The sequence below is a fragment of the Oculina patagonica genome, chromosome 1, assembly GCF_052425735.1.
Source record: "Oculina patagonica isolate OP01 chromosome 1, crgOcupat, whole genome shotgun sequence".
NCBI classification, from domain to species: Eukaryota; Metazoa; Cnidaria; class Anthozoa; order Scleractinia; family Oculinidae; genus Oculina; species Oculina patagonica.
The window spans coordinates 21,646,784-21,672,410 of record NC_135758.1 but is presented as its reverse complement, the minus strand read 5'-3'; the positions used below and the strand labels follow the sequence as shown (position 1 = coordinate 21,672,410).

Below are 25,627 nucleotides of genomic sequence, written 5' to 3'. Positions count from 1 at the left end.
CCTCATCGGCTCCTCGTGGTTGCTTGGCCCGTGCAAAGGATGCTATTTCGTGGAGAGTCTCTGACAAAAATTGATGAGGCCTAGGAAATCGCAAACTGTAGCATAGCGCAAGAAAACAAATAACTATTCGATAATTTTTCAAGTCGGAATTGTCGACGGTATCGGGAATTTTTATAGCTATAACGTGGCCTGTGCAATGAAGATTCCCACAAGTCGTTCAAAGATCGAAGAGAAATAAAAGGAATTCTTGTTTACTCGACTAGCTATTTTAAAAACGCGAAACGGACAGTGTAGAAAATGGGAGTCGTGTATCATTCTTTGCACGGGCAAAGCAACCACGACGAACCGATGAGGAAAACAACTTCGTGTAAGAAACAATAGTCGCTCTACTGAGTACTTGCTGCCTGGAATAACCATAGGGGCTAGCGAAGCCAGGCAGCCAGTTGATATAAGCACTAAATGAAAATAAATTACAGGCTGGCAAGACAGCACAAACTCACACATACCAAGAAAGAGAATCTTAGAGAACCTAGTCGTATTACTTCAGGCAAAGAGAGAAAAATCCTGGCATTGCTGGAGACTGAAACTATCGACACATCATATCTTGAAATGAAGGTTGATACGGCGAGCGACATTATAGTGACTTACAAGTTACTACTCTGCGGGATTGTTATCTCCTTTGTTACTTTATTCCCTAGTGAGTCCTGGTATACTACTTGGACTTCCATTCCTCTTTAATACACTCAAGCTCTGGTTGGCCCCAAGTTCTGTAACCCTTTCAGGCACAAGCTCATTTTAAGAGAAAAAATTGTGTACCCAAAACCATCAAAACAGCCTCGTTCCCAGGGTCTCTCTTCTTCCCATCCCAAGAGCGAGAGGAAGAGAGACCCTGGGAACGAGGTTGCCATCAGAATGGAGCAATAATACACTCATCTAATCAAATGCAAACTGGAATTGTCTTAATGTCTTATCTCTTACTGCCAATTGGTCGAATTGAATATCGGAATTCTTCGCTTCCAGTTTTTATTCTTTCTCGATTAAACTCAACAAAACAAATAAAAATTATGTAATGTTATCGCAAGGCTCTGTTAAACTTTTCAATATGCAAAACAATTTGCAGAAAAAAGCGTGAAAGGATTTTAAGGACCTGTCGGTTTTGTCGATGAAACAATCAATAATGAACTTTGATATCATAGACCTAAATCAGACGCTGTTGATTGGCCCGTTAAACTAAGCTTAACACTTTATTGCAAACCGTGCGCGCCTATCGCCAGTTTTGATTGGTCAAATGAAATGTTGGTGTTTTCTATTATAAATTTGATATTTTGTTATTATAAACTTAAACGATATGGATTTGCGTCAGATGCTGTTGATTGGCCCGTTAAATTAAACTTAACCCTTTACTACATACCGCGTGCATTATCGCCATTGACGTCATGGATTTGCGTCAGATGTTTGTGATTGGCTCGTTAAATTAAACTTATCCTTTATTGCATACCGCGATTGGTCAAATGGGATGTCGGCATTTGCTTTTATAAAATTTGATATTTTTCTGTAGGTTAAGAAAAATTTACAATTCTCACAATGTTACTCTCAAAAGGTTATTCTTGCAAAGTTAGGTAAAAAAAGAAAAATAATAAAATAAAACACTGATAATGTATAGGAACATTTTCGTAGAAAGCGCGACTGGATTCCTAGATATAACTAACAAAAAGCTAGAAGTCACATTGTTACGTCACACGTTAAGAGGTATAAACTTAGTTGCGAACATACTGACGTCAAAAAGGATATCAAAAGGGATCAAAACCTGATCAGAAATCGTCAGTTCGCCTTCATTTGCCGTTAGCTTTTTGGGATGTCAACTCCAATGAAAGGAAACAAGGAGGGCGATCATGGGTCGAACCACGGTAAGTGGGGCATATATTTTATAAAAAAAGTCTTTGATGATCATTGAGATCACGTTGTTTGTTTTCTAATAGAAAAACGGAAAGGTAACTGTTATTGAATTAATGAAATAGAGATTACATTATACAGTTACGTAACTCCTGAAATTGCGAAATCTTTGCCCTAGCTTCGGAGAAACATTACAAACAGTTTAAATTCATGGCTCGATACCTTAAAATGTATTTTCCGTATGGCATTCAAGTCCAAGAGTGTGATTAAAAGGTGATTTTTTTCTTCGAGCTTGTTGTTACAAGATTTATGGTTAGTACCGTCCGCTTTTTTTAATTAATCTCTTTATAGAAAATGACGAAATTACGATCTTAATCCTTCCATCCATGAAGATTTTGTACACAAGAAATTTCAAGGGCGAATATAATGTAGCAACAACGGGCCAGTTCGCCTCTGAAAAAAAACAAACTTCTTCAGAATCGATTTCTGTTGTTTGTTCTGACAACATGGCCGCTACGATTTTGTCTTTTTGAATCTCATCAATAAAGCTGTAATTTTGCGGCAAAGAAAAAAGCATTTGGTAGTCGGAAAGACGAAGCAAGAAACATTTTGAGGTCAGTGACCTATTCTCTTAGTTATCGAACCTTTGCCAACGGACGCTTATAATTACGGACACCTGGTCCCAGCCAAATACAAGCATTACAGTTTTAACCTCCTATAGACGGACACTTCTCCTGAGCGGACATTTTTTCAGGTCTCAAGGATGTCCGCTCACGAGAGGCTCAGAGGGTAAGGAGTTGGGGTAGGGTGGAAATCGGTGCCTGGATGCAGTGACGAAATGCTGCCAATCAACCTGTTGCTAAGAATGACATCGTCGCTATAAGTTGGCCTGTTAGCGTTGAACAATACCTAATAATGTTCCTCTGCCCAGCTGCCGACCCCTCTCCCCTCTGAGAAGCTTGGACTGTACGCTTGGCCAATTTATCAGGGAGTCTGATTTGGGAAGGGTGTTACTCTAGCTCCAAAAAAAGAAACAAAAGAAAAACAACAAAGATACACGTAAATTCGATATAAATGTTGGCGGAAGAGATTGTGTCTAGAAACTAAGTAACCTCATGTCTCTTCACACATGTTTGCAGATGACCACCAGTCTCCTTATGTTACCCTACCGACTTCTTCTGTGTCTCTAACCAGCGGATTTACTGTACGACCTTCATCAAAACAGGTCTGGGACCGCATCAAAAGGAGGATGCAGGAGCTACATCCCGAGCTAGCATCCACCCCACCTTTAACCTATTCACGAGATTGTCGGTTACGTGGTTCCCAAAAAGATCTGATCCACGATTTATATCCGTTAAGCAGCAGGCCTTTGACTAAAGCTGTTAAAGGAAGCAGCTATGGTGCCTTACATCCTACTATGGAGAATGAAAGCGCTCAAGAGTTTATTGTGCTAACTCACAATCCTACTTCCTCGATGTTATCAGTACGCTTGCCACCCATTGATGACAACAGTATCTCCCCATCTGGAAGGAAGGCGCTCCAGAAGCTTCGTGAAGAAGTGCACTTGAACTCTTAGCCGCAGTGACGTGTATCACGATAATGCCTAAGTTATTCTGTATTATCCGATATCTTTAGTTTGTTTAATTTTAAGTTGTCTACCAGCTGTAATACAAACTTAGCAGCCTCTTAACAGATGTCAAGCACTTCTGGCATCTTACAAATGACTTATTTACGACGTAAAGAAGAGCCGACGAGAAAGACCTTAAAACTGAACAATTACTGTTGAAAACCTTTTCACCTGTCGTTTAGCCAATAACGTCACGGCTTAACTGACAAATCAGTTTTCACGGCCTAGGCTTTAAAGGTGGGTTTCGTCTTGCTCATAAGATTGCCAATTGTAACATTCTGCAGCCCTAAAAAGTAGTTGTATTGTAGCTCTTTCCAAGTCCATCAGCATACATTTTCTTTGCACAAGTGTTTTAGAATTAGTTGTTCAATGTTTTTATGTCTTTGCAGGGGGGGGGGGGGGGGGGGGGGGGAGAGGATTTTTGGCTTTAGGGCCTTCTGTTATATAGCAATGTTATGGGCGGCGGACCACATGGTTCCCTCTCCAAAACCTGTCAGTTCTTTAAACTGACTCAAAAGGACCGGAAAAGATCAATGAAAGATCAATCAAATGTTAGTTTCATTGCCAAGTTTTAAAATAGGCATATTCAGTTTTAAGTAAACGAATCGCAGCTTTAAGATCATCGCAAACAATAATATTTGCTAGACAGGTTATAAAGGCTTGTATGCAAAATTTTGCAATTTTTTTATGGCTGCAATTAAACCTTTTTTGTCTTTCAGTTCATTATGCTATGTTTTATTTCAATTTTTTTGGTTCTGATCTTAACGATTTTTAATAAACGATCCCAGCCCTCCAGCGTTCTTGAAATGGAGCCTGCTTGTATGTCTGCATAGAAAATAGTTTGATTAGTTCGAAAGAGCAAAATTTGAACAGCAATTTATAATTTTGTTTCTTAAGGTGGTTTTCTTTTTACGTGCGTTAACGTGCGTAAAAAAATTAGAGACAATATTAATGTATGAACGGCTTACGTACACGTTTACGCAAGTCGTTAATTCATTATCTATAACTTTTTTACGTACGTAAAAAAATTACGCGTCAGTGGAAATCCACCATTATCTATCTTTTTAAAGGTACTGATTGACGAAATCGGGCGTCTACAATGTGAAATTTTAATTGTTGTTTTAGAGCATGTTCTTGTGTTCTTTTAAACTGTAAATATTTATTAAAATAATAATTTGTAGAGGTAACAAATGTATGAGTTATTCTGTCGAACACATTAATGCTCCTTTTTTTCTTGAGAAGTGTTGATAAAATTACGTCAAACTTTCACTCGCCGTGATTTGTCGTGAACGTGTGGATAGTCTGTGGAAGACAGAAAATTTGTTCGAAAATATTCCGTCGTGAAAAATGATTGGCACTAGGAAAGCACTAGGAGTCCTAGCAAAGAAGAAAGAAAGAGCGGCTTTTGGCCTATTGAAGAAGCTTTTAAATGTCGAATAAGACAATAAAAAGGTCTCCTTGGATACCTCTCCGCATTCCATCTAAAAAATAGCAACGACGTATTCCAAAGGGTGTCGGAGATGATCAAAACAGATCCGAATCCTCACCACCTGACGTCTTTTTTACCTTCTTTTATTTCCTTTATGTTTTTAAATAGGCTGTCTTCAAATTGCTCGGCAAACTTTTGGCAACTTTTCATATTTCGAGCAACTTTCTTTCCTTTGGCCCTTCGAGCAACTTTTTCCTCAATTTTGAGCAACTTTTTGCATCGTGAACATTTTCTGGACCGAGAAATCAGACCTTGTGTTGTAGGCCATACGAACATTTCCGAACATTTTCGAACATTTCCGAAGATTAACGAAGATTGCGAAGATTTCCGGGGAAAATCCGAAGATGTTTCAATTTTCGGCTCATTCAGCTTTAAAACATTACAAACTCGACAGGAAATATGACTCCATTGATATCTTTACAATTGTCAGTAAAAGAAATCCTTGTAATTTAACAAGTTTTGGCCTTGAAATGTTATTTAGATGCTTTTGTTAAAGCGAAATGAAAATGCTTAGAAATCTTACCTTCAACGCCGTTAACTGGGATATATTACAAGAACTTGTCTTTATAAAAAGCAACATTTTGGCTTTCTGGAGCAACTTTCAAGCAACTTTTTTCTGTCTTTTCAATTTTTTTTTGAGAAATTTTGAGCAACTTGTTATCAGCCCTATTATTAACAAGTAATCACATGTTTTCTTATAAAATTAACGATAAAAAATCACAGGTGTTTTCAGAACTTACTGTTATTTCTTTTTTACTGAGGCCCAGACTTATGAAACGCGATCTTCACGTCATTAATGTCTTTGTTTGCTCTTGGAGCTTGAAGCCTTATAAAGTTATATTTGGCAGTGGACGAGCTATTGGCTTGCCGTACGTTTTAACTGTATATTATTTAGTACTGTAAAACTTGATACACTAATCTGCTTTTTTCCGTGTAAAAAAATTCAGAATATTTTATCTGTTTTAACGATACCTCGTGCCGTTGTTTTTTAAAATGCTTTTCGTTATATGGCCTTAATTGTTTATACTGTTTTATTATTTTTTATTATTTCTGCATATATAACCTACCAGAAGCGTATTATCCATAAAAATGTTTATTCAGAGATATACATAATATCCGGTACACATGGGCATTATGTATTTGTTTGTCTATGTGATTTCTAAACACGCAAATTGATTTTCCATCAAAAGTTAGCTTTATTATATTAAATTACTCAATCCATTTTGCCACTTCTAAGACTGCCAGATGCAACATATACAGCAATATGGAGTATGAAGAAAATATTTCGTTCTGCCACCTTCAGTTCTGTTTAGAATGCTTCACAAATTTTTTTCGTTTAAGTTAGAAATCTCCTCTTTTTAAAACAAGTTAAGCCCTTCTGTTTGCCTTATTTGAAAACGTTGAAAGTGCTAGAGACAGGAACCGATCGAAAGTGTTTTGATAAGAGATGTTATAAATTATAAATGAAACTTATTCAGCCATGGCACGTTGTGAGCGATCATTGTAAAGTTATTTTCTTTTTCATTTGTTTTTTATACAGTTACATTTCCGATTCTTAGATTATACTTTTACAGGTCAGTAAACTATCTTTTAAACTAGCAACAGCAACAACAACAAAAAAACTTCAAGTTGACGAGACGGTCTACTGGTTCAGCACGTCGCAGAGCTATTTTTAATTCATTACAATATGTAATTGTTTCAGCAAGAATGCCAGATGTAACCATTTGTTATTAGCAGTTATATTACAGAAACCGTCACTGGAAGTCATAATATTCATATGGCTCTTTTTTAATCTGCTAATAAATTGATGAATGCATTCTCGGTAAACGCGCAGCACGTATTCACGTTTTTCAGGTGACTTTCGACAGACATAAAAGAAAAAGATTTCTACTTAACAACACCTTGCTCTCTTTTGTACAATTTTAAAAGCGATTTGCTGAATCGTCACTTATATTCGGGAGTGGTCCAGCAAAATTCGAACAGGCAGGGAACCAATCCAAACTATCCCATAGATTGTGGACCAGTTTGCATAAAATAAAAAAAATCGTTTCTCTGTTGTTTATGGTAGTATGTATGACAAGTTTAAAGTCAAATAAGAAGCATGGTGATACTTGTACCGATAATTGCCATTGTACCGATTAAGGCTTATTTGGAATCACTTTTTTTTACGATTGTTTTTATAAGATCGTGATGAAAGTTTAAAATAATCTTGATGGAATACACATTATAGATTAGCTTTAAATATGACAACTTATTTTGAACAAGGCGGTTATAATTTATCGAATCGCGATGCGCGCTTTAATTCGTTGCAATATGTGACGAGCTACAGTAACAAAAAACCCATATGTATTGATCACGGTAAATAATATTAACATTTTTCCTCATTGTAACTGTTATACATGAATACAAATCTTGTTAACTTCAGGCAAGCACACCCGGTGTTTCATCAAATATCAAGGGTGATAACTTTGTTTTTACGATGGTTTTATCATGGTTTTATGAAGTTTAAAATTACCTAAATGGAAAATACATTAGAAGTCAGCTTTTAGTATGCGGTTAAATTACTTAGTTCATAATTCCGACCCGCCTCTTTCGTACCTAGGCCACACAGAGTATTTACATGATAGGGCTGACAGCTTACTTCAATCAGAGGTGCGTTCACTGATCATTCATTCGACAATGTGGACCCCAGTGTGGCGTGAGAAGAGATCTTTTCAGATTTTTTTCTTCGGCTTGGTGGTAAAATGCTTCATGGTTTTTGTCTGCTGTTCTTCCAATCAGCAGCAAAATAACGAAATCGAAAAAGGAAGTTATTTCATGACAAGAAAATCTAGTTTTAAACGGCTCGGGCTACAAATTCAATATCGCACGTGTCTGCCGAGCTTGGGACACGAGGATGAAAACGCTATGGTCAGGTTTAGCCAGCAGAAAAAGCCGCGATTGAATGTTTTGAAGAAGGATTTTCATTTTCCAAATGGTTTGTAGACTCTAGTTTTCTTTTTGTCTTATTGTAGTGACAATTGTGAAATTCACCAACTTTTCACTCCTTACCATTCTTCGTCTTGCTATGATAAATAAACGCGGGATTTCGATTTTCGGCCGCTAAAAGTACATGATCATCCTTCAAAAATGCTGTGTCCATGAATGAAACTAAATTGTTTGGTTTATACTTTCAGCTATCATACCTTGGGCTAAAAACAGAAGTCCATTCGCGTTAAGAAAAAAGTTTAACATTGCTTTGATTGAAGAAAGAACATGCTGAGGAGACAGTCCCAATTGATATATTTAAATTTTCACTCGTTGTTATCGCATGTTAAGTTCATATCTAACCGCAGATGTGGCATAAACAAAACTTCCTGCTTTCTGTTCGTCGGTAATGGACTCGGGTCAATTTTTTTTACAATAATTCAAGTTGTTTTGCTTTTTAAGTTGCCCTGTTTTTTCAACAGTTCGTGAGAAAGGGTAGTCAGCCTTATATGTACATTACCGGTAAATTTTCCTTAATAGCTATGCTCGCTGTCTGTATTTTGTCTTGCACTGCGGTTTATTTGTTTTATTGTGTTTTGGTAATCAAATGGTAATGATGGAAATTTATGAGTTAAGTAAAGAGTGGTTTCCTTTCAAAATGCGAATTTTTCCGAGCCTTAAAGCAACACGAAGAAGATGACAAATGGTGCGAGTTTTGACAAAACGCAAGTGAATAATCACACGGTTCCTCGTTTTAATTTCAAATGTAATGAATATAAAATAACGAAATTACGCCGCGTGTTCTCCGCGTGCTTTTCAGTTGTTAACTGATTTCAATTACCGACATTTTATTGACATACACAACCTAAAAGAATAGTACGTGTCTACATTTTAACTAAATGGAGAGCAGAATAATTAATCACCAACTGTACTTGTTTGTTGCAGTTTCCTTGTCCAATTTTCACTATGAAAAGTGGCCGGCTATAAATAGCGTAATTATAAAGTTTGGCCTATCTATGAATTTGACGATGTGGACATGAGAAAAAAGTTTTCCTCTATTATTTGTAACCTACTTCTTGCGGCTTTTTGTTGAGTGCAGAAATTAATTCAGAATTGTTTTGGGTTTGTTAAATACGCTTCACTTTCGGTTTAAAGATGTCGCTCCACCCCATAAATTAAGCCAATGCAAAAATAAAGTCGACTTGGTCAAGCCTTTTTCCCCATTCACGGCGCACAGTAGGGAGCTGGGTCTAGACCGGCCATGACGTCAAAAGCAGAATAGACCCAGCTCCCCAATGTGCGCGGTTTTGGACTCAACCGGAAGTGAAAATTCACGATTTTAGAGCGCGAAAACGCGGTGAAAAAAAGAGATTTGGAATTTCTTTTTTCGATGTTCCCATCAGCATCCCACGTATATTCGATCAGGTAAATAAAAAAAAAAACTGTGTCATATACACTTTAATTTATTAAAAATATAACACAAACAGCGGTGATAAACATTATGAAAAATCGCATTTTTATAAACTTGACGTTTCGTATGCTAAGCTTCATACATTTTCAAAAGTATGACCGTTAAAATTTTGGCAACTATTTATATATTGTTATGAAAGGGGTCTGGAACCGAGAATGAGACAATTGATCTACAGCAGTAACTTAATATTTACATTAGGTTAATAAAGTAACAACCTCTCACTGCCGACATTGACATTTAAAGAAGGTTGTAGTTCATGAATGTATAAGGTCTCTTTAATCTTGCAGTGGAGATCAGTTTTGCCTGACGCAAGGATTTCAAAATGATCCCATTTGATGTTATGGCCTGTGGTTTTTATGTGATCAGCAATAGCTGATGGATGGTCGCATTTAGTGAGGGCCTTAAGGTGTTCAGTTTTTCTGTCATGCAATCGTCGTTTTGTTTTCCCAATGTAAACATCGTCACAGTCCCAGCAGCTAGCTTTGTAGATGACCTTAGATCGTTGAGAACGGTTGAGGCGGTCTTTGTACGGAAAGAAGGATTTGATGCGGCGTGTGTTCTGAAAAATGATCTTGAGGTTGACGAAAGAGTAGAAGTTGGATACACAGGATTTAAGGCGTTTAGTGATTTGGACGCTCGGAAGACCTAAGTAGGGTAACAGGATCTTATCCACACACTTACCTATCGTTGTTTCCGAATCTGTTCCTCTGCCTCATTATTACAATCCGCTATTAAAGATCTCAGGAAGCTCTTGCTGCAAAATGGTTACCCTCAAGACATTATCACGTACAGCGTTAACGATGTTTTGAACAGATCACTCGGGGTGGGTGATAAATTGTAAAGAAAGCATTCAATTGGAAATAATTAAAAACTCCGAGATAACAAAAACACTATTCACCGCTCTGTTTTTATAAAAATCCGGACGAAAAACATAACATTTGTTTCTTTTAACTTGCCCTAAAAAGAATTGATTTGACACTCATTTCAGCTCAACGAGGAAAATGCGTTACCTCCACTGTTATTGCGCTGTTCTTGCCCCGACTCAGCCACGCCTTCTTCGAACGAATGGAGATTTTTTTAAAGAAAATAAATGAGAATTTTGTCGGGGAATCGGAGATTGTCCGTAATAGAGACGGCCGTATTAATGAGGTGTCCTTATGGAGAGGTTCGACTGTAATAAAAAATCAAAGTCTCTTCGAGATACCGACTTTTTTTGCATGAAGTATGAGTCGAAGGTTTATCCTGTGCAGTCAAAAAGCCGTATGCATGATTTCAGCGTGGATTTTCTCGGAAACTATTGGAGGGATGAAGTTCAAATTCGGCGAAGAGATAGAGCAACAACTCACCGATCGATAGCCGTCGTCAGATAGGTGAGATTTTCAGTAGTTTGGCGTTAATTCCGGTTTGAAGTGGAGGAGGTCGCTGCTGGCGGCCGCCGACTTGCAAGCCTTGTCTCCTCTTTCTCTCTTACTGGCCTTCGGCCGGCTAAATCAGTTAAAAAAGTGCTTAAAACGGCCCGCGCAGGCGAAGAAATACAACACATGAGTCGATAAACGTTTCATTAAACTTTATTGAGATATTTAGAGCGAAATGTAGTTAGATATGTTATTTCCAGAGCTTTATTTCAGTAACCCTTATAGATTTCAAAATTTCTTTTGTTCGTCTCATGTCAACAACAATAATTAACCACGAACACATAGGGTGGTCTGCCTGTGATGCAACATTGCTGTCAACGCGAGGTCACGTCCCTAACGACCTAGGCTGATGACGAAATAGAATGGGCGCTTGTAGCGACCAAATTTGGCCTAAAAAAGAAGCCTTAAAAGAAGCCCCCATCTCTTGCATTTGTTTTAACTTCAATAATATCTTTGAAAAGAGCAAGTTTTTTGGTATGGTTTATTTTTGACGTTTGTAATTTTTAAACGATGTAAGTGCTAGTGGCTATTTATTCGTGTTTTAGTTACGCAATCCATTGTTTGTGCGACGCTTTTTATAGATCGTCTTTCAGACACACGTGCGTTGAGATAAGAAAGCTGACATGTCACTTTTAACATTGTTATATAACGTTTGTAAATGACAAGTCACGTTTTTTCCACGAGATCGCGTGATCACCCACAGCGGAAAGTAATCCCTTGAGAAATTAAAATATTCCCTTGAGAAATTAAAAAAGTCCCTTGAGAGTAGACAAGAATGTTCCAAATTTTGCCCCACATAACTGCTATTCTCCTATTTTCGCTTGTAAACAAGCAAAAAAAGTCGCAAAAAAGGTCCGAGATAACAAAAACAGCCAAGTACTTACCTGCTTTCTTTTTGTAAGCAGGTGGACGAAAAACATTTGTTTCTTTTAACTTGCCCTAAAAAGAATTGATTCGACATTCATTTCAATTCAATGAGGAAATGTGTTAGCTTCACTGTTTTTACGTTGTTCTTGCCGCGAGTAAGCCACGCCTTCTTCGAACGTAATAATTACTGATGACACAAACGTAAAGTCATGTTTATTTCAAAATCAGCTCGCATTATGCCTATTACCAGATCAGCTATTTAGTTCAACATTCAGACCACTGTGTCAGAGATCTAAAGAGGATACGGAGGCACCACTTCCACCCCCCCCCCCCCCCCCCTCCCTCCTCCAACAACACCAAAAAACCCAAACTCCCAGCTATTATAAATGCAGATTTACCGCTGGATGCCGAGTATTTTTTAACCGCGTCAGTCAATAATAAACCGGTATTTCTATGCATAAATGATTCTGAAACAAATATCCGTGTCTCTCGTGCTTAGAAATGGACTTTTTTTAACTCTGATCATTCACTGATTTTTATCTGATCGCCAAATGAATAAACTTAATTAACTGGGCGCAATCTATAAATACACGTCAAGCTCGAACGATGTTCATTTCACAGCAGTTTAAATTTTACTCGAGCTTCTGTATCTTTTCGTCTTTCATTGCTGATAACGCGCATTCTACCTGGAGACACAAAACTTCGTTTGGCCAAAAGGTAGGCGAAAAGATTTAGAGGAATCTTTAAGCGTGAAATAGTTAAAGATAGGCACTTTAAGAATTCCTTAATTTGCATATTCGTGAAAACAGCCAGTGACACGAACAGTTGAAGTTATGTCTGACAGGTATTTTCACTGGTATAAAACCGTTCTATGACATTCTTGCATTCCTAGTAATTTTTAAAGAAAAACTAAGAAGGACTCTGTTACGGAGTGGGCAATTTCTTAAACAGTGATTTGGAAAATGCGAGCAACAGAAGTTCTTGTGAAACGAATATTGAATAACAACAGCGTATAATCTCACAACAAAGTTGCCGATATAAAAATTTGGAAAAACGATCGTACGCTCAAAAATCGCCATATCTTTGGTAAAGATCATGTATTTGTTAAAGATAAGCAAAGAACACATGAAAACTGCTTATTTTAAACGACCGTAACCCTTTCATGTTTCTCCCGATTATGTGCTGTTAAATGAGCTGATCCGCTGAAATGGCGCTGAAATGGCCAATTTACTAGAGGTTCTATAATTTTTTATTCTTAACTGTTACATTTCCCCAATTTTTTTATTAATTGAATCAATTCACCAATGAACAAGCTTTGTTCATGGTAAATGGCTAGTTCTAAATCGAGATAACAGTGGAGTTATAAGCCTTTCATTTTGTAGCAAATTTGAGGCTGTTCAAAACATCGTTAACATACCTTCAAATTTCTTGGCCGTTGCTCATTCAAACTCAACAATTTGCCGAATCTATTTTGATAAATTGAAAGAAGAAAGATAGTTCTTTATAACTGTACCAAGTATGATCGAGAAATCTGTGACGGAAGGTTCAGTGTCGAAGTAACAAGAACACCTTCGATCCGCTATGTTGGCGGGCCGTTACGGAAGCTTCAAATCGGCCTTCTCGATATTTTCCAAAATAAAAAGAATTGAAACTTTTTAATATCCATTTGGTAGTTAGGACCCTAAAAAAAGACTGCATGCCAAATTTCAGCGAAATCGGTGAGGTACGGTGGCTGGCCAAAGTTCGAATCTTACAGACTATGACAATTAAGCAGAGTAATCATGTTTAAAGAACAAAAACAAAATCCACTGTGCAGGGACTGTATCACGTGACTTTTCACTCACCTGAAACCAGTTGTTCCGGTAACATCAGTGTCTTTGTCTTTGTTTTAAGTTCTGATTGCTTTATTTTACTTATTATTGTCGTAATATAGGAAATAAAACCTTATTTTCAATTTACGGATGATGGTTGAAATTAATGCGAATGACATTTCATTATAAGGGAAATCGACGCAAACGCACAGGGAAAACACTCTTTAATATGGCAACAGCAGAATAGAGTCAGAAAAGTCAAATCGCTCGATATTCAAGCAACAAATATTCCTTGTACTTTAATATATTTAAACAAAGTTATAAACTCGATTCAGTACAGATTGAAATATGCTCAACAGAAAAATTGTTAAACATTTATAATTTTTGAAAAGCTCATGCAAAATGACAAACTTTATAAGTTTGGGTCTAAATAAATAAAAAATAACATTACAGTTATCAGATCTGCGCAAATTTTAAATTTGCCTTTTCCTTTTTGAGGTTGTGGTCTATGGGGTGCCATTTCCGCCAAAATTATTGTTTTATTATTATTAGGCATGTGTTTTATTATTAGGCACCAGTTTATTATTATTAGACACAATGTTTTATTATTAGGCACCAGTTTATTATTATTAGGCACAATGTTTTATTATTAGGCACCAGTTTATTATTATTAGGCACAATGTTTTATTATTAGTCACCTTGTTGCATTATTAGGCATTGATTTTCATTATTAGCACTTTTCCCGCCTTTTTTCGTCTCGACCAATGAAAATCGCAGCAGCTCGGCAGCAGCTCCAGTAGTCACGGCACAGTAAATAGGTTGACATGACATGGCGGAGAAGAACGTTTTCGTGGTAAAGGATCTGCTTTCAAAAGCCGTTAAGGTAATCGAAGGACTTGCTAGCCCTGATGAAGGAGAAACCTCAATACTACATGCTCAGCTATATTTTACTTTTTCTGGGCCTACAAAGTCAAGATGTCTATCCCTTGATCATTCGCAATGTCTGCCATGCTGTTCTGATGTGTAAAACCGCTGACTACTTAGAGATAGTAAGGTACGAAAATCATACGAAACAGTGCCTAATAATAAAGATGAAATAATAATAGAAAATAATGCCAAACAATAATAAAATAGTGCCTAATAATAAGAGATTGTGCCTAATAATAGAAAATAACCAGCCTCGTCCCCAGGCCATACCGCGCTATGCGAGTGAGCGGAGGAGGACTGGAACCGAGCGCGATAGCGCGAGGCCTGGCACAAAATGGCAAAAAAGTCCCAGTTTAGCGAGAAAAAGTCCCAGATATAGCTCGACGAAAATATACGTTTCTCTGCGAGGAAAAGAAAATATTTCTGGTTCATGAGGAAACTGCATCCCTTTTGAACATTTGTAGACTATTTTAGATGGCGGAGACGAACTGTAATGCCGTTTTTTTCCTGCCTTGCAGAATGGTATTGGTCGTATTTAATAGAGTTAAGAAAATTATTCTGTTATCATTGTTTTCGTTCACTACTCGTAGTGATACATGGGTCTACATGTATCTAGAAGTTCTTTGTGGTAAGCAAATTACGTTCGCCAGGTACTAGTAACTGTGTTAGTTTTATTTAAACCTGAAAGGCGTCGATCTCAATGTTTATAGAACTAGGGTCGGGATTTTCGACCTTTGTTGTTTACAAATTTATGTGCGAAAACAAAGAAACAATTCAGCTTACTTGAGAGAAGAGGGCTAATCCCCCGATGCATGTATTAAAGCTTGTCATTGATTACCTGTAATTTTTTATTTAGCTTTTTAGAGAAAGAAAAAAAAAATCTAACTCTCGTAAACCAAAACTTTATTTGATCTTGATGTAGCCTGTCTTTTTCTTGTATACTCTGGCTCATTTCATTAGCAGGAGATGTTAATCCAAATCCTGGGCCATGTTCAGGTAATATATAACAAGTATGCTTCAATCATTTTCGTCAATTCAATGAGCTTATTAAATAAAAATTACAGCTGGTCATGACTTATTGCAGATTCCAAGTGTGAATTGATAACATTTCCATTGTGTAGCACCACTAAATAGCCAACAGTTCTTGTCAGCCCAAAACTAAAGGTGTGGAAATTTATTTCAATTTCTCTCAGTTGCAGAGTTAGCATTTCAGCTGAAGTTTATATATTTTGCTGCCAATTTTCGTGTAGTTTTGACAAATTTACCTGCTGAGATGTTCAAAAAGAAACAGAAGTGCACTGCTTTCCCCTTTAGACAAGGTACATACTGCATCATTGTAGACATAGCTCGTTTAACAAAGTATGATTCTTCTGCTATTCTCTCTGACATTTACTTGCAAAGAAACACATAAACACAATATATATATACTGTGTTTATATGTTTATTTGCAAATAAATTAAAATATCAAAATATATAATGTTTAAATATTGTTTGAACCGCTCCAGAAAAGCTGGTTACTGGGGCTTTTGGACCAGTTTCTTTTTAATTTGTGAGCCCCATTCTGCATTTTTGATAGCCCAAAAATATTTGTATTTTTCCTCACATGGGTACACTGACTATTTTTCCCATTCCTTAAACTACCACCTTTTTAACTCCTACTTGCAGAGATATTAAACTGAGCTTGACTGACACACACACACACACACACACACACACACACACACATAAACACAGTACAGTATACAAAAGTATTTACATGTATTCAACTCTTGCAATATATACTAAAACTAGCGGTAGTAATTGGAATTTAGGGGAGTGCATTTGGTAGGGTGGGGTGATTTGGGGAGGAGGCAGGGAAAGCTGGAGGCAGTGGAAAGTGTTATATTATGTTTTCATATTCTCTTGATATCTGAGGTCTGCCCATAGAAAATGTATGACATTAATTGCCAGCTGATGAAACCTGATCTGCTTGTACCAACCCATCTTTCTAAAGCATAAGAGAAGAATAAAGCCTTTTGATTGATTGTGCCAAGCTAAGTGGCTAAAGGTCTTTAATGAATCCAAATAGAGTACATTGTATATCTAGAAGATACTCTGGATAATGTTTGTATAGTAACAATAGTAACAATATAAATATAACATTAACTAACAGTAACAAACGACTTTTAAACTGAAATGAAGCCATTCTAAACATTTTGATACCAGTCCATTCGGAACAGTTTTTTGTTTCCTTACAATCATAATCTTGTCAATGCTTAGTGGCCGAAGGGAATTTGGTATGTTATAGAGTCTCACAAGTCTGAAGTTCACAAGAGAGAAGTTGAATCTGTTAAGCAGCTGAGTTGACACATTACAACTCTGTATCGTCACCAACAGTAGGCGAATTGCAGCGTTTGTTTCCCAGAAAACAAACCACTACACAGCTTTCTAATTTTCTGATAAGTAGCTTTAGTCATATATTTCGCTACTGATACTTCGAATAAATAGTTACAACTTCACTTACCTTGGATAAAACTGCGAAAAATATTCGAAAAAAGCGAAGGCAAAGGAACAAACAAAGCACACACGAAAGCACAGTTGAAAGTACTGATGGATATCAGCTTTGAGCCTTTTATCTTTTCACCGCTGTTGTTGTTGTGTTAGCGAGAAGCAAAAATACTCATCATACAACTTTCCACGAACGACCACTATTCTATCTCCGTTCACCAAGACACCAACAGAGAAATCGATCGATAGAGACAGCTCCCATCGCCAGTTACAGTTAGTGGAACATATTCTTTAAGCTCTTTAGATGGTACAATTTGCTGCGCATAAAAATCGACATTTAATTTTTCTACCTTAATAAAAAATCTCCAATTACTTCACGAGTTTGCTAGCAGACATGGATGAAGGAATCCCAGCCTAATTCTGACGCGTTTTTAAGTTCTTCAAGAAGTTGACTGAAGTTCAATCGTTGGACAGGCTCTGCCATATTGGATTTGCCGTTTATTGCCAGGCGTCCTAGGCGAACTTCCCCGACAAGCTTGGCGGGTGACGTCACATCCAAATTCGCCGGGGACGACTGGGGACGAGGCTGGAAAATAACGCCTATTAGTATTATTTCAGAGGTGATTATAAGAATTGAAGCATTCTGATTGGTCGAGAAGCTCAGCTTATGAGGCTATATTCACCCCGCGCGAGGTGATTATAGCTTTGAAGGCTTGGTTACTTAGCCACGCCACCTTTGACATCCAGGCAAGTAAACATGGCCGCTTTTGCTGAATGAAAATTTCTTTGATTTGAAAGAAACCAGTCCAAGTCCTGGATATTTTAAACACTGGGAATTTTTCAAATTAACTACCAAGGCTTTTGGACCTAAGATATTTTCAAGAGATGGTTTTCAAGGCATTAGAAATGATCATAAACATGGCGGTTTTGGCGATCGATGAGAAACTCAGTCAGATCGATTGAGCAAACATTATTTAGTTTTCTTCTCACCGGAGCTACTCATTTTCGAGAGGATTCCCACATTCGCTTAGAAGTCATCAACAATCATACAAAGGTACCAGACATCTGTCTTTCTCATAGTGTTTGTTTTGTTCCGTTTTATTGCTTTAACTTAATAAATTCTGATTGTAATCGATGAATTAAACTGGTTTACACCGTATGCAAGCGAACACTTGTGTTTGCTGTTTTCTTGTTTGCTATCGTTATTTTTTAAGTTCTTGATGATCACCTCTAAAAATTATACTAAAACAATTATTCGCCTTAGGCTCAGTGATTATTGTTGAATAATAATCAATTCAACAATAATCACTTCGCCTTCGGCGAATAATTGTTAAATAATAATAATAAACTGGTGCCTAATAATAAAACATTGTGCCTAATAATAATAAACTGGTGCCTAATAATAACACACTAGTGCCTAATAATAATAAAACAATAATTTTGGCGGTAATGGCACCCCATAGTGGTCGAAGGTTCCGTGTTATTACTCGAGAAATAATTATTTACCTCAAAGTATCCCAGCAATATCCCGTTCGTTTCTGACATAAGTAAACAAGTTCTCTTGTTCCAAATAAATAGCCTTTGGGAGTTCCTCTTAAAAACGTCGTTTGTAGCCCTCATAAAATCACGCGGGAAGGAAAGACCATGTATCAAAGAGTATACACGTTATATTTGTGTTAAGCCCTAAGCAAGACTTGAATGAAAGAAAGACTTAAATAGAAACTAAAAGTACTTACAACTTAAATATTAATTCCAGGAAGCAACATCAAAAGGATGCGCCGATTTATCAACGTGGCACAACTGAACGACAGCCGCGGTGAAGGCAATTCTTCTTTGTCACACCCATCGATGGTGAATGGCACTAAAAACGTACTGGATAACGTAACATCAACTGTTACCCCACAGACGTCCACGCCAACGCTGCAAGTACCAGCTTTAAGAGACGAAGATTCAAAAATCACAATGCATTGCAAAAGTTACTGGTTTTCCTGCAGAGGGCGATGTACACAAGAAAGAGAAATGGGAGGAACAAAGGAAAGGCTTCAGTGTTTCTGCGATAACAGCTGTGAGTTTTTCGGAGATTGTTGCGCAGACTTTGACCAATATTGTTCCTCATCTGGGATATCACCACAAGATGTAAAGAACCTGGATCAAAATGACCTATGGCGGTGTGTCTCACATCATAGGTCGTTTATCAAAGCTGGTGGACTGTGGATGATTTCTTCGTGTCCAAAGAAGTGGGCGCAAGTTGATATTAAAGAACGCTGCAGACAAGATATAATTCCTTCTTATGATAATCTCAAAGATGTCGTGCCAGTTATTGACCCGAAAGGAAATACTTATAAAAATTATTACTGTGCGCAGTGCCATGGTTTTAATGTAACTGACCTGAAATTTTACAGTTTTAAATTTGGTTGCGACTTCCTAGTGCCAAAAGGCTATAAGGGAAAAGAAATTTTAAAGTTTCTGTCCACATTTTGCGATCGCCCTACCTGGCGACCTCCGATGGGCGCGGCACGCAGATATTGTCACTTTGTCGAATCAAACGATCATTGTTGGGATAGTTCTCTCCCACAAAAAGTGCAAGAAAAATGTTTGAATGGTTCTTTGAGACTCGTATACTCGCCTGGTGCATATCCCAGAACATTTTTCAATCCATACTGCGCTCTTTGTAGCTAGGTAAAAGACGTTCGGTGTGGGCCAGGACCTTATCCTTATGGTAGTGATGGAACACTTGCAAAGCCGTTTTCTCTTGTTATGGATATTGACTTCTCAGATCAGGACCAACACCGGGAAGAAGCTCCAAAAGTACTTGGACTTAAAGTTTCTTGCCCCTTTCTTGTATATGATTTTTATCTTGAAGTGTGTCGCCCTGGCATCGCACCATCTGATGTCACTCCGACGTCACTTCGCGTCCGTGAAAAGGTCTTCATTGTCAGTGTCTGGATGCGTTCCATTGTCTGGACTTTGCATCGTCCTCTTATAACTAAAGTCAACTTTGAAGAAGCCATAGCGAATAAGTTAAACATAAACAAAACACTAATTTCTAACATCTTTATAAGAAATCCTTTTGGCCCAGTCTCGACAGTAGTGTTTAACATCCATATTAACCCCGCTATACAGAAGAATGTGTCTACTCAAAGTCTTCAAACTGCATTGAGTTTTCTTTCCATAATTGTTAATTACGGTGTAAAATTTACCATTTTTAAAGCCGCTGTGAAACCCTTTAATTGTGCAATAGTTAATACATTCCACCCAAATGAATATACGTTTGAAGGAAACGCGGTAAAGATCAGGAATTCAGGAGAAATAATTCAAAAGGCGGACTATTACACGAACGAAACGGAATGGAAAAACGGGTCTTTAGTTCCTATCGGTATCCTAACAGTCTGTAAACAACCACAGCTAAACTGTTCTGGGGTTTTAATTGGGTTAAATGAAAGTGAATACGTTATCTTATCAAATGGGTCGCTATTTAGAAACATTTCACGTGAATTCTTTCCACCTGGAAGTTTTCTCTTCATTAATGACACAACCTGGGTTTGTACACAGTTTTCTTCAAATTACGAAGCGCCCTCTGCTGCAGATGAGGTTGGTAACCGGGGTAAAGCAAAGGATGATATCGTTTTGATAGTTCTTACCTATGTTGGGCTTTCTCTGTCTATTTTAAGCCTAATTTTGGTTTTAGTGACCTATTCGTTATTTAAGGAACTTCGCACTTTACCTGGCATTTATTTAATGAATCTCACTGTGGCACATTTACTGGTTAATTTGCTTTATCTCGCAACTGGGTACGTCGAAGCCAAAGTTGCATGCAAAATCGTTGCAATTTTGTTGCACTATTTTTTTCTCGTTTCTTTCATGTGGATGTCAGTCATTGCCTTTGAAACTTGGAAGGTGTTTTCCAAAACCCGAATCCAACACAGAAAGGCAAGCAGAAGGGAAAGGTGTCTTAAATTATTTCGAAGGATTATGATTGGTTGGCTTCCTGGCATTGTCATTGTTGTAGTGTGCGTCGCCCTTGACCAGACCAACGCGGTTGCTATTCACTATGGAGGAATTAAGAGCACAGGTTTCCTACGGTCAAACATATGTCGGTAAGAGTCCTTAAATGGATTTCGCTCATTCTCTTACCATGGGTAGGCCTTAATATAAAATAAATCACAGTATACTTTGTTTGGCTAAATATCGATTTGTTTTCGAGAAAATCGATAATTCTAAAATCCAGCAAAATTGACGCTTTCGGAGCTCAAAATTTATGCCGAGTTTGTTAGCTTCGCGTCGAAAAATAAAGCACTCTGGAAGAAAAATACCTATTTAATATCGAAGAATAACATCAAATTAGTACGTCGAAAGCAATTTCTGCTCTTAAAGTCCTTTTATTTACAAAATATAATTAAGTTTATTCGACACACTTTTGATTTAATTCAAAATAGGTCAAACTTATCGCTTTATTTAAGTATGAGCGAAGCGAAATAAATGGCCGAAAATTTGGTGTTAGACAGATAAATGATTGTTCTTTTCGATACTAAAAGGATTTCCTGGAGAAATGATTTAGTGCGATGCTTTCAGATCTCAAAGTTGCTTAAAATTCGTTAATTTAACCGACCGTGACATTGTTGATCTTATCAACATTATGTAAACATTCCACGCAAAGGTTAATTTTCCCCATGTGAACTTCAACTGAGTAAAATAAAAACATAGACTTGCTTACCGTGGTGTTCGCTGATATGTTGTAAATCCTGTTTTCCTCATTTACGACAAAACCTAAGCCCTCGGCGAAGCTGTTATCCAATTTTCTTGACGCGCCATTTGTAACTGATTTCCACGTCTTGAAGTGACAGTTCTTTTCCATGCATTCTTGAAAACAGTCCTGAGTCTTAACTGATCAGTGTAAACAGGAATACGAAGTACTTTGCTTTAAATCAACTTAAAGCTTAGCAGCAGTGGTAGATAAATCGATACGGCCGGCGAATCTTCGTTTCGAAAACCGCCATTTGAGATTTGTCGGCCCTTTGTCCTGCGGTATGCAGATAATTAATTCACACTTGAGTAACTTCCGGCACATGAAATCGACAACCACCGTGACCAGATAGCACCCTCCTTTTCGAAATATTGGTCGAGGCACTAATTTTATCATTTTAACATAAGGTCTCAATGAAGAACTTTTGGGCTGAACTTGTAATAAAGTTTCATTCAGTTAGCCACCGTTCGAGAGAGTTGTTAAATGGTTGCATGAAATCCGGGTGGAAAGTTCTTCTGTTGCGTTGCTTCGCTTTGTTTCATATTTTTTATCCAGTTCTTACCCTTGTTCAAATTCTTGTCCCTTCTTCAGTGGAAAAAAATCCCTATAAGACGGAGATCTCTTTTAGACGAACTGAGTTGGAGCCGGTCCCGAAGGTACCCGTTTCAGAGAGAGTTGGCTGTACACAAAGCCTTAGATGGCGTCGTTGGATCCGTCTCCCGTGAATGTCAGTTAAAAATATATATTCCGCTGTGTAGTCTAGCCTGTAAACAAGCTCTCCTTCTTTCTCCTGTGGAAGATTGGGCGAAATAAAAGCGGGAAGGAAAGGTGGGGAAGGGGTGGGGAAAAAAGGGACCATATATGATGTATATGCAGTTGTAATACCAGTCACGGTAAACAATTTAAACGCTGAACATTTATTACTGTATAAAAAATTATTAGTGTAAAAATTAAGGAAAGGGTGCTTTTCACTTCATTAGATTAAGCTAGGTGAAGAAAAGTACACGTAATCAGAAGTTTGTTATGGACTTCTGACGTGATGCCATATTTTGTATTTATTTCTGCAAAGTACAACAAAGCATTTATACCAAAGTAGCATTATTAAAAAAAAAAAAAAGGGCATAATTACAGTTGAGCATTATATCGGACAAAAAACAAGCATTGTTAGAAGCATAACATTGCCTTTTTACCAGCGTAATTGGAAGGGCCTCTGGTATTCAGTTAGAAAGAACTTGCATTCAAAAGATACCGCGTTCTAGAAACAAGTCACCCCGTTTTGGCTGCTGATATTTTGGAACTTTTGTGTGTTCAAAATACCATATCTCGTTCTAGATATCGTCTGATATTGAAAATCCCGTTCTAGATCGGGAACCCAAAACCACGACCTCATTGGACGGCACAGAGCAGTTTTTGGGGAATACCCCAGCTTCGACAACTCCTTCCTAATAAAGTTCGCCTATTGAATTGAGAATTAAGGTGATTATAAAGTTATTACTTTATATCTCTTGTTGTTTGGAAACTTGAGTCGTATTATAATTATAACCGTCTTATTTATGAAGGAATAGACTGCGGATAATATTTGAAACTTAATCCGTTTTCCCCTAATAGCTTCCAAATCAACTCAAAAACACACCGGAAAACAGGTTTAAAAACAAAATATTTATATAATGACTATGATATTTTTAAAACATTTGGGTTCCCTGACGGCGAGGCGCTTGTCCCTCCCCGCAAGCTCTGGCGGGGGGCACCTTCCCTTGTTTACGCCGGACCCCAACAGAATATATACATGGTCATATTTTTTAACATTCACGGAAGACGGATCCAACGATAACATCTTAGATTTTGCTTTCACCTGTTTTGCCTTGACCTAATCAAGAACTTGGACAAAGGTAAGAACAAAAAAAAACTATAAAGCGAAGCAACGCAACAGAAGAACCTTAGACCCGGGAGTTAAAAGCGCTGTCATGCAACTATTTAGCAACTTTCACAAACGGTAGCTACCTAAAGTGAAACTTAATTACATGTTCAGCCCAAAAGTTTTTCATTTAGAGCTTATATTAATATAGCAATAATATGGTGCCTCAACCAATACTATACCAAAACGCAGGGTGCTATCTGGGATCTGGTCACGGCGGTTGTCGATTTCATGTGCCGGAAGTTACGCAAGTGTGAAATACATTATCTGCACACCGCATGACAAAGGGCCGACAAATCTCAGTTTTCGAAAAGAAGATTTGCCGGCCGAATCGATTTATCAACCACTGCTACTGTCCGGAACGTTTCGGTCCGATTTTCGGATAGGATATGCCTTCTAATTACACGGATAGGATAGGCCTTCTGTTTACACGGGGCCGTTCTGGAACCGGTGCGGCACGGAACCAAAACTGGACCTGCTATTTTGCAGGTCAAGTTATGGAACCGTTCCGGACCGGTTCCAGAACCGTCCTGTGTAAACACATGGATCGGTGCCAAACGCTTCCGTGTAAACAGAGGCCGATCCGGTCCGGTCCAGTTCGGAACGGCTCCGGTCCGGTCCCGTGTAAAACGTAGCCTAGCTGGTTAGAGTATAAAAATGACTGAAAAAACGGCAAGGACAGGACTAACACCAGGTGTCCGTCTTATAGAGATCTTCAATAAGGGAGAGTTGACTCTACAACTGTTTTGCCTTAGCCTAATCAAGAATTTGAACAAGGGTAAGAACTGGATAAAAAATATGCAGCAAAGCGAAGCAACGCAACAGAAGAACTTTCGACCCGGAAGTTAAAAGCGCTTTCATGCAACCATTTAACAACCATTTAACAACTCTCTCAGCCCAAAAGTTTTTCATTGAGAGCTTATGTTAAAATGATAAAAATAGTGCCTCGACCAATATTTCGAAAAGGAGGGTGCTATCTGGTCACGGTGGTTGTCGATTTCATGTGCCGGAAGTTACTCAAGTGTGAATTAATTATCTGCATACCGCAGGACAAAGGGCCGACAAATCTCAAATGGCGGTTTTCGAAACGAAGATTCGCCGGCCGTAGCGATTTATCTACCACTGCTGCTAAGCTTTAAGTTGATTTAAAGCAAAGTACTTCGTATTCCTGTTTACACTGATCAGTTAAGACTCAGGACTGTTTTCAAGAATGCATGGAAAAGAACTGTCACTTCAAGACGTGGAAATCAGTTACAAATGGCGCGTCAAGAAAATTGGATAACAGCTTCGCCGAGGGCTTAGGTTTTGTCGTAAATGAGGAAAACAGGATTAACAACATATCAGCGAACACCACGGTAAGCAAGTCTATGTTTTTATTTTACTCAGTTGAAGTTCACATGGGGAAAATTAACCTTTGCGTGGAATGTTTACATAATGTTGATAAGATCAACAATGTCACGGTCGGTTAAATTAACGAATTTTAAGCAACTTTGAGATCTGAAAGCATCGCACTAAATCATTTCTCCAGGAAATCCTTTTAGTATCGAAAAGAACAATCATTTATCTGTCTAATACCAAATTTTCGGCCATTTATTTCGCTTCGCTCATACTTAAATAAAGTGATAAGTTTGACCTATTTTGAATTAAATCAAAAGTGTGTCGAATAAACTTAATTATATTTTGTAAATAAAACGACTTTAAGAGAAGAAATTGCTTTCCACGTACTAATTTGATGTTATTCTTCGATATTAAATAGGTATTTTTCTTCCAGAGTGCTTTATTTTTCGACGCGAAGCTAACAAACTCGGCATAAATTTTGAGCTCCGAAAGCGTCAATTTTGCTGGATTTTAGAATTATCGATTTTCTCGAAAACAAATCGATATTTAGCCAAACAAAGTATACTGTGATTTATTTTATATTAAGGCCTACCCATGGTAAGAGAATGAGCGAAATCCATTACAGGGCTCTTGCCAAGAATTTTCATTTTTGTTTGAAATTTGTGCATATGTCCTC

At 37.7% G+C, this 25,627-nt stretch overlaps 1 protein-coding gene across 1 annotated transcript; it reads left to right on the top strand.

Annotated features, from left to right (window-relative positions):
* The first annotated feature begins 18,909 nt into the window (after positions 1-18,909).
* LOC144636927 (uncharacterized) lies at positions 18,910-21,055 on the top strand. Its single transcript, XM_078496126.1, has 2 exons — positions 18,910-19,583; positions 19,659-21,055. Exons 1-2 carry the CDS (start codon positions 18,917-18,919, stop codon positions 21,053-21,055), a joined length of 2,064 nt encoding a protein of 687 aa, XP_078352252.1. The 5' UTR covers positions 18,910-18,916.
* The last annotated feature ends 4,572 nt before the right edge of the window (positions 21,056-25,627 follow it).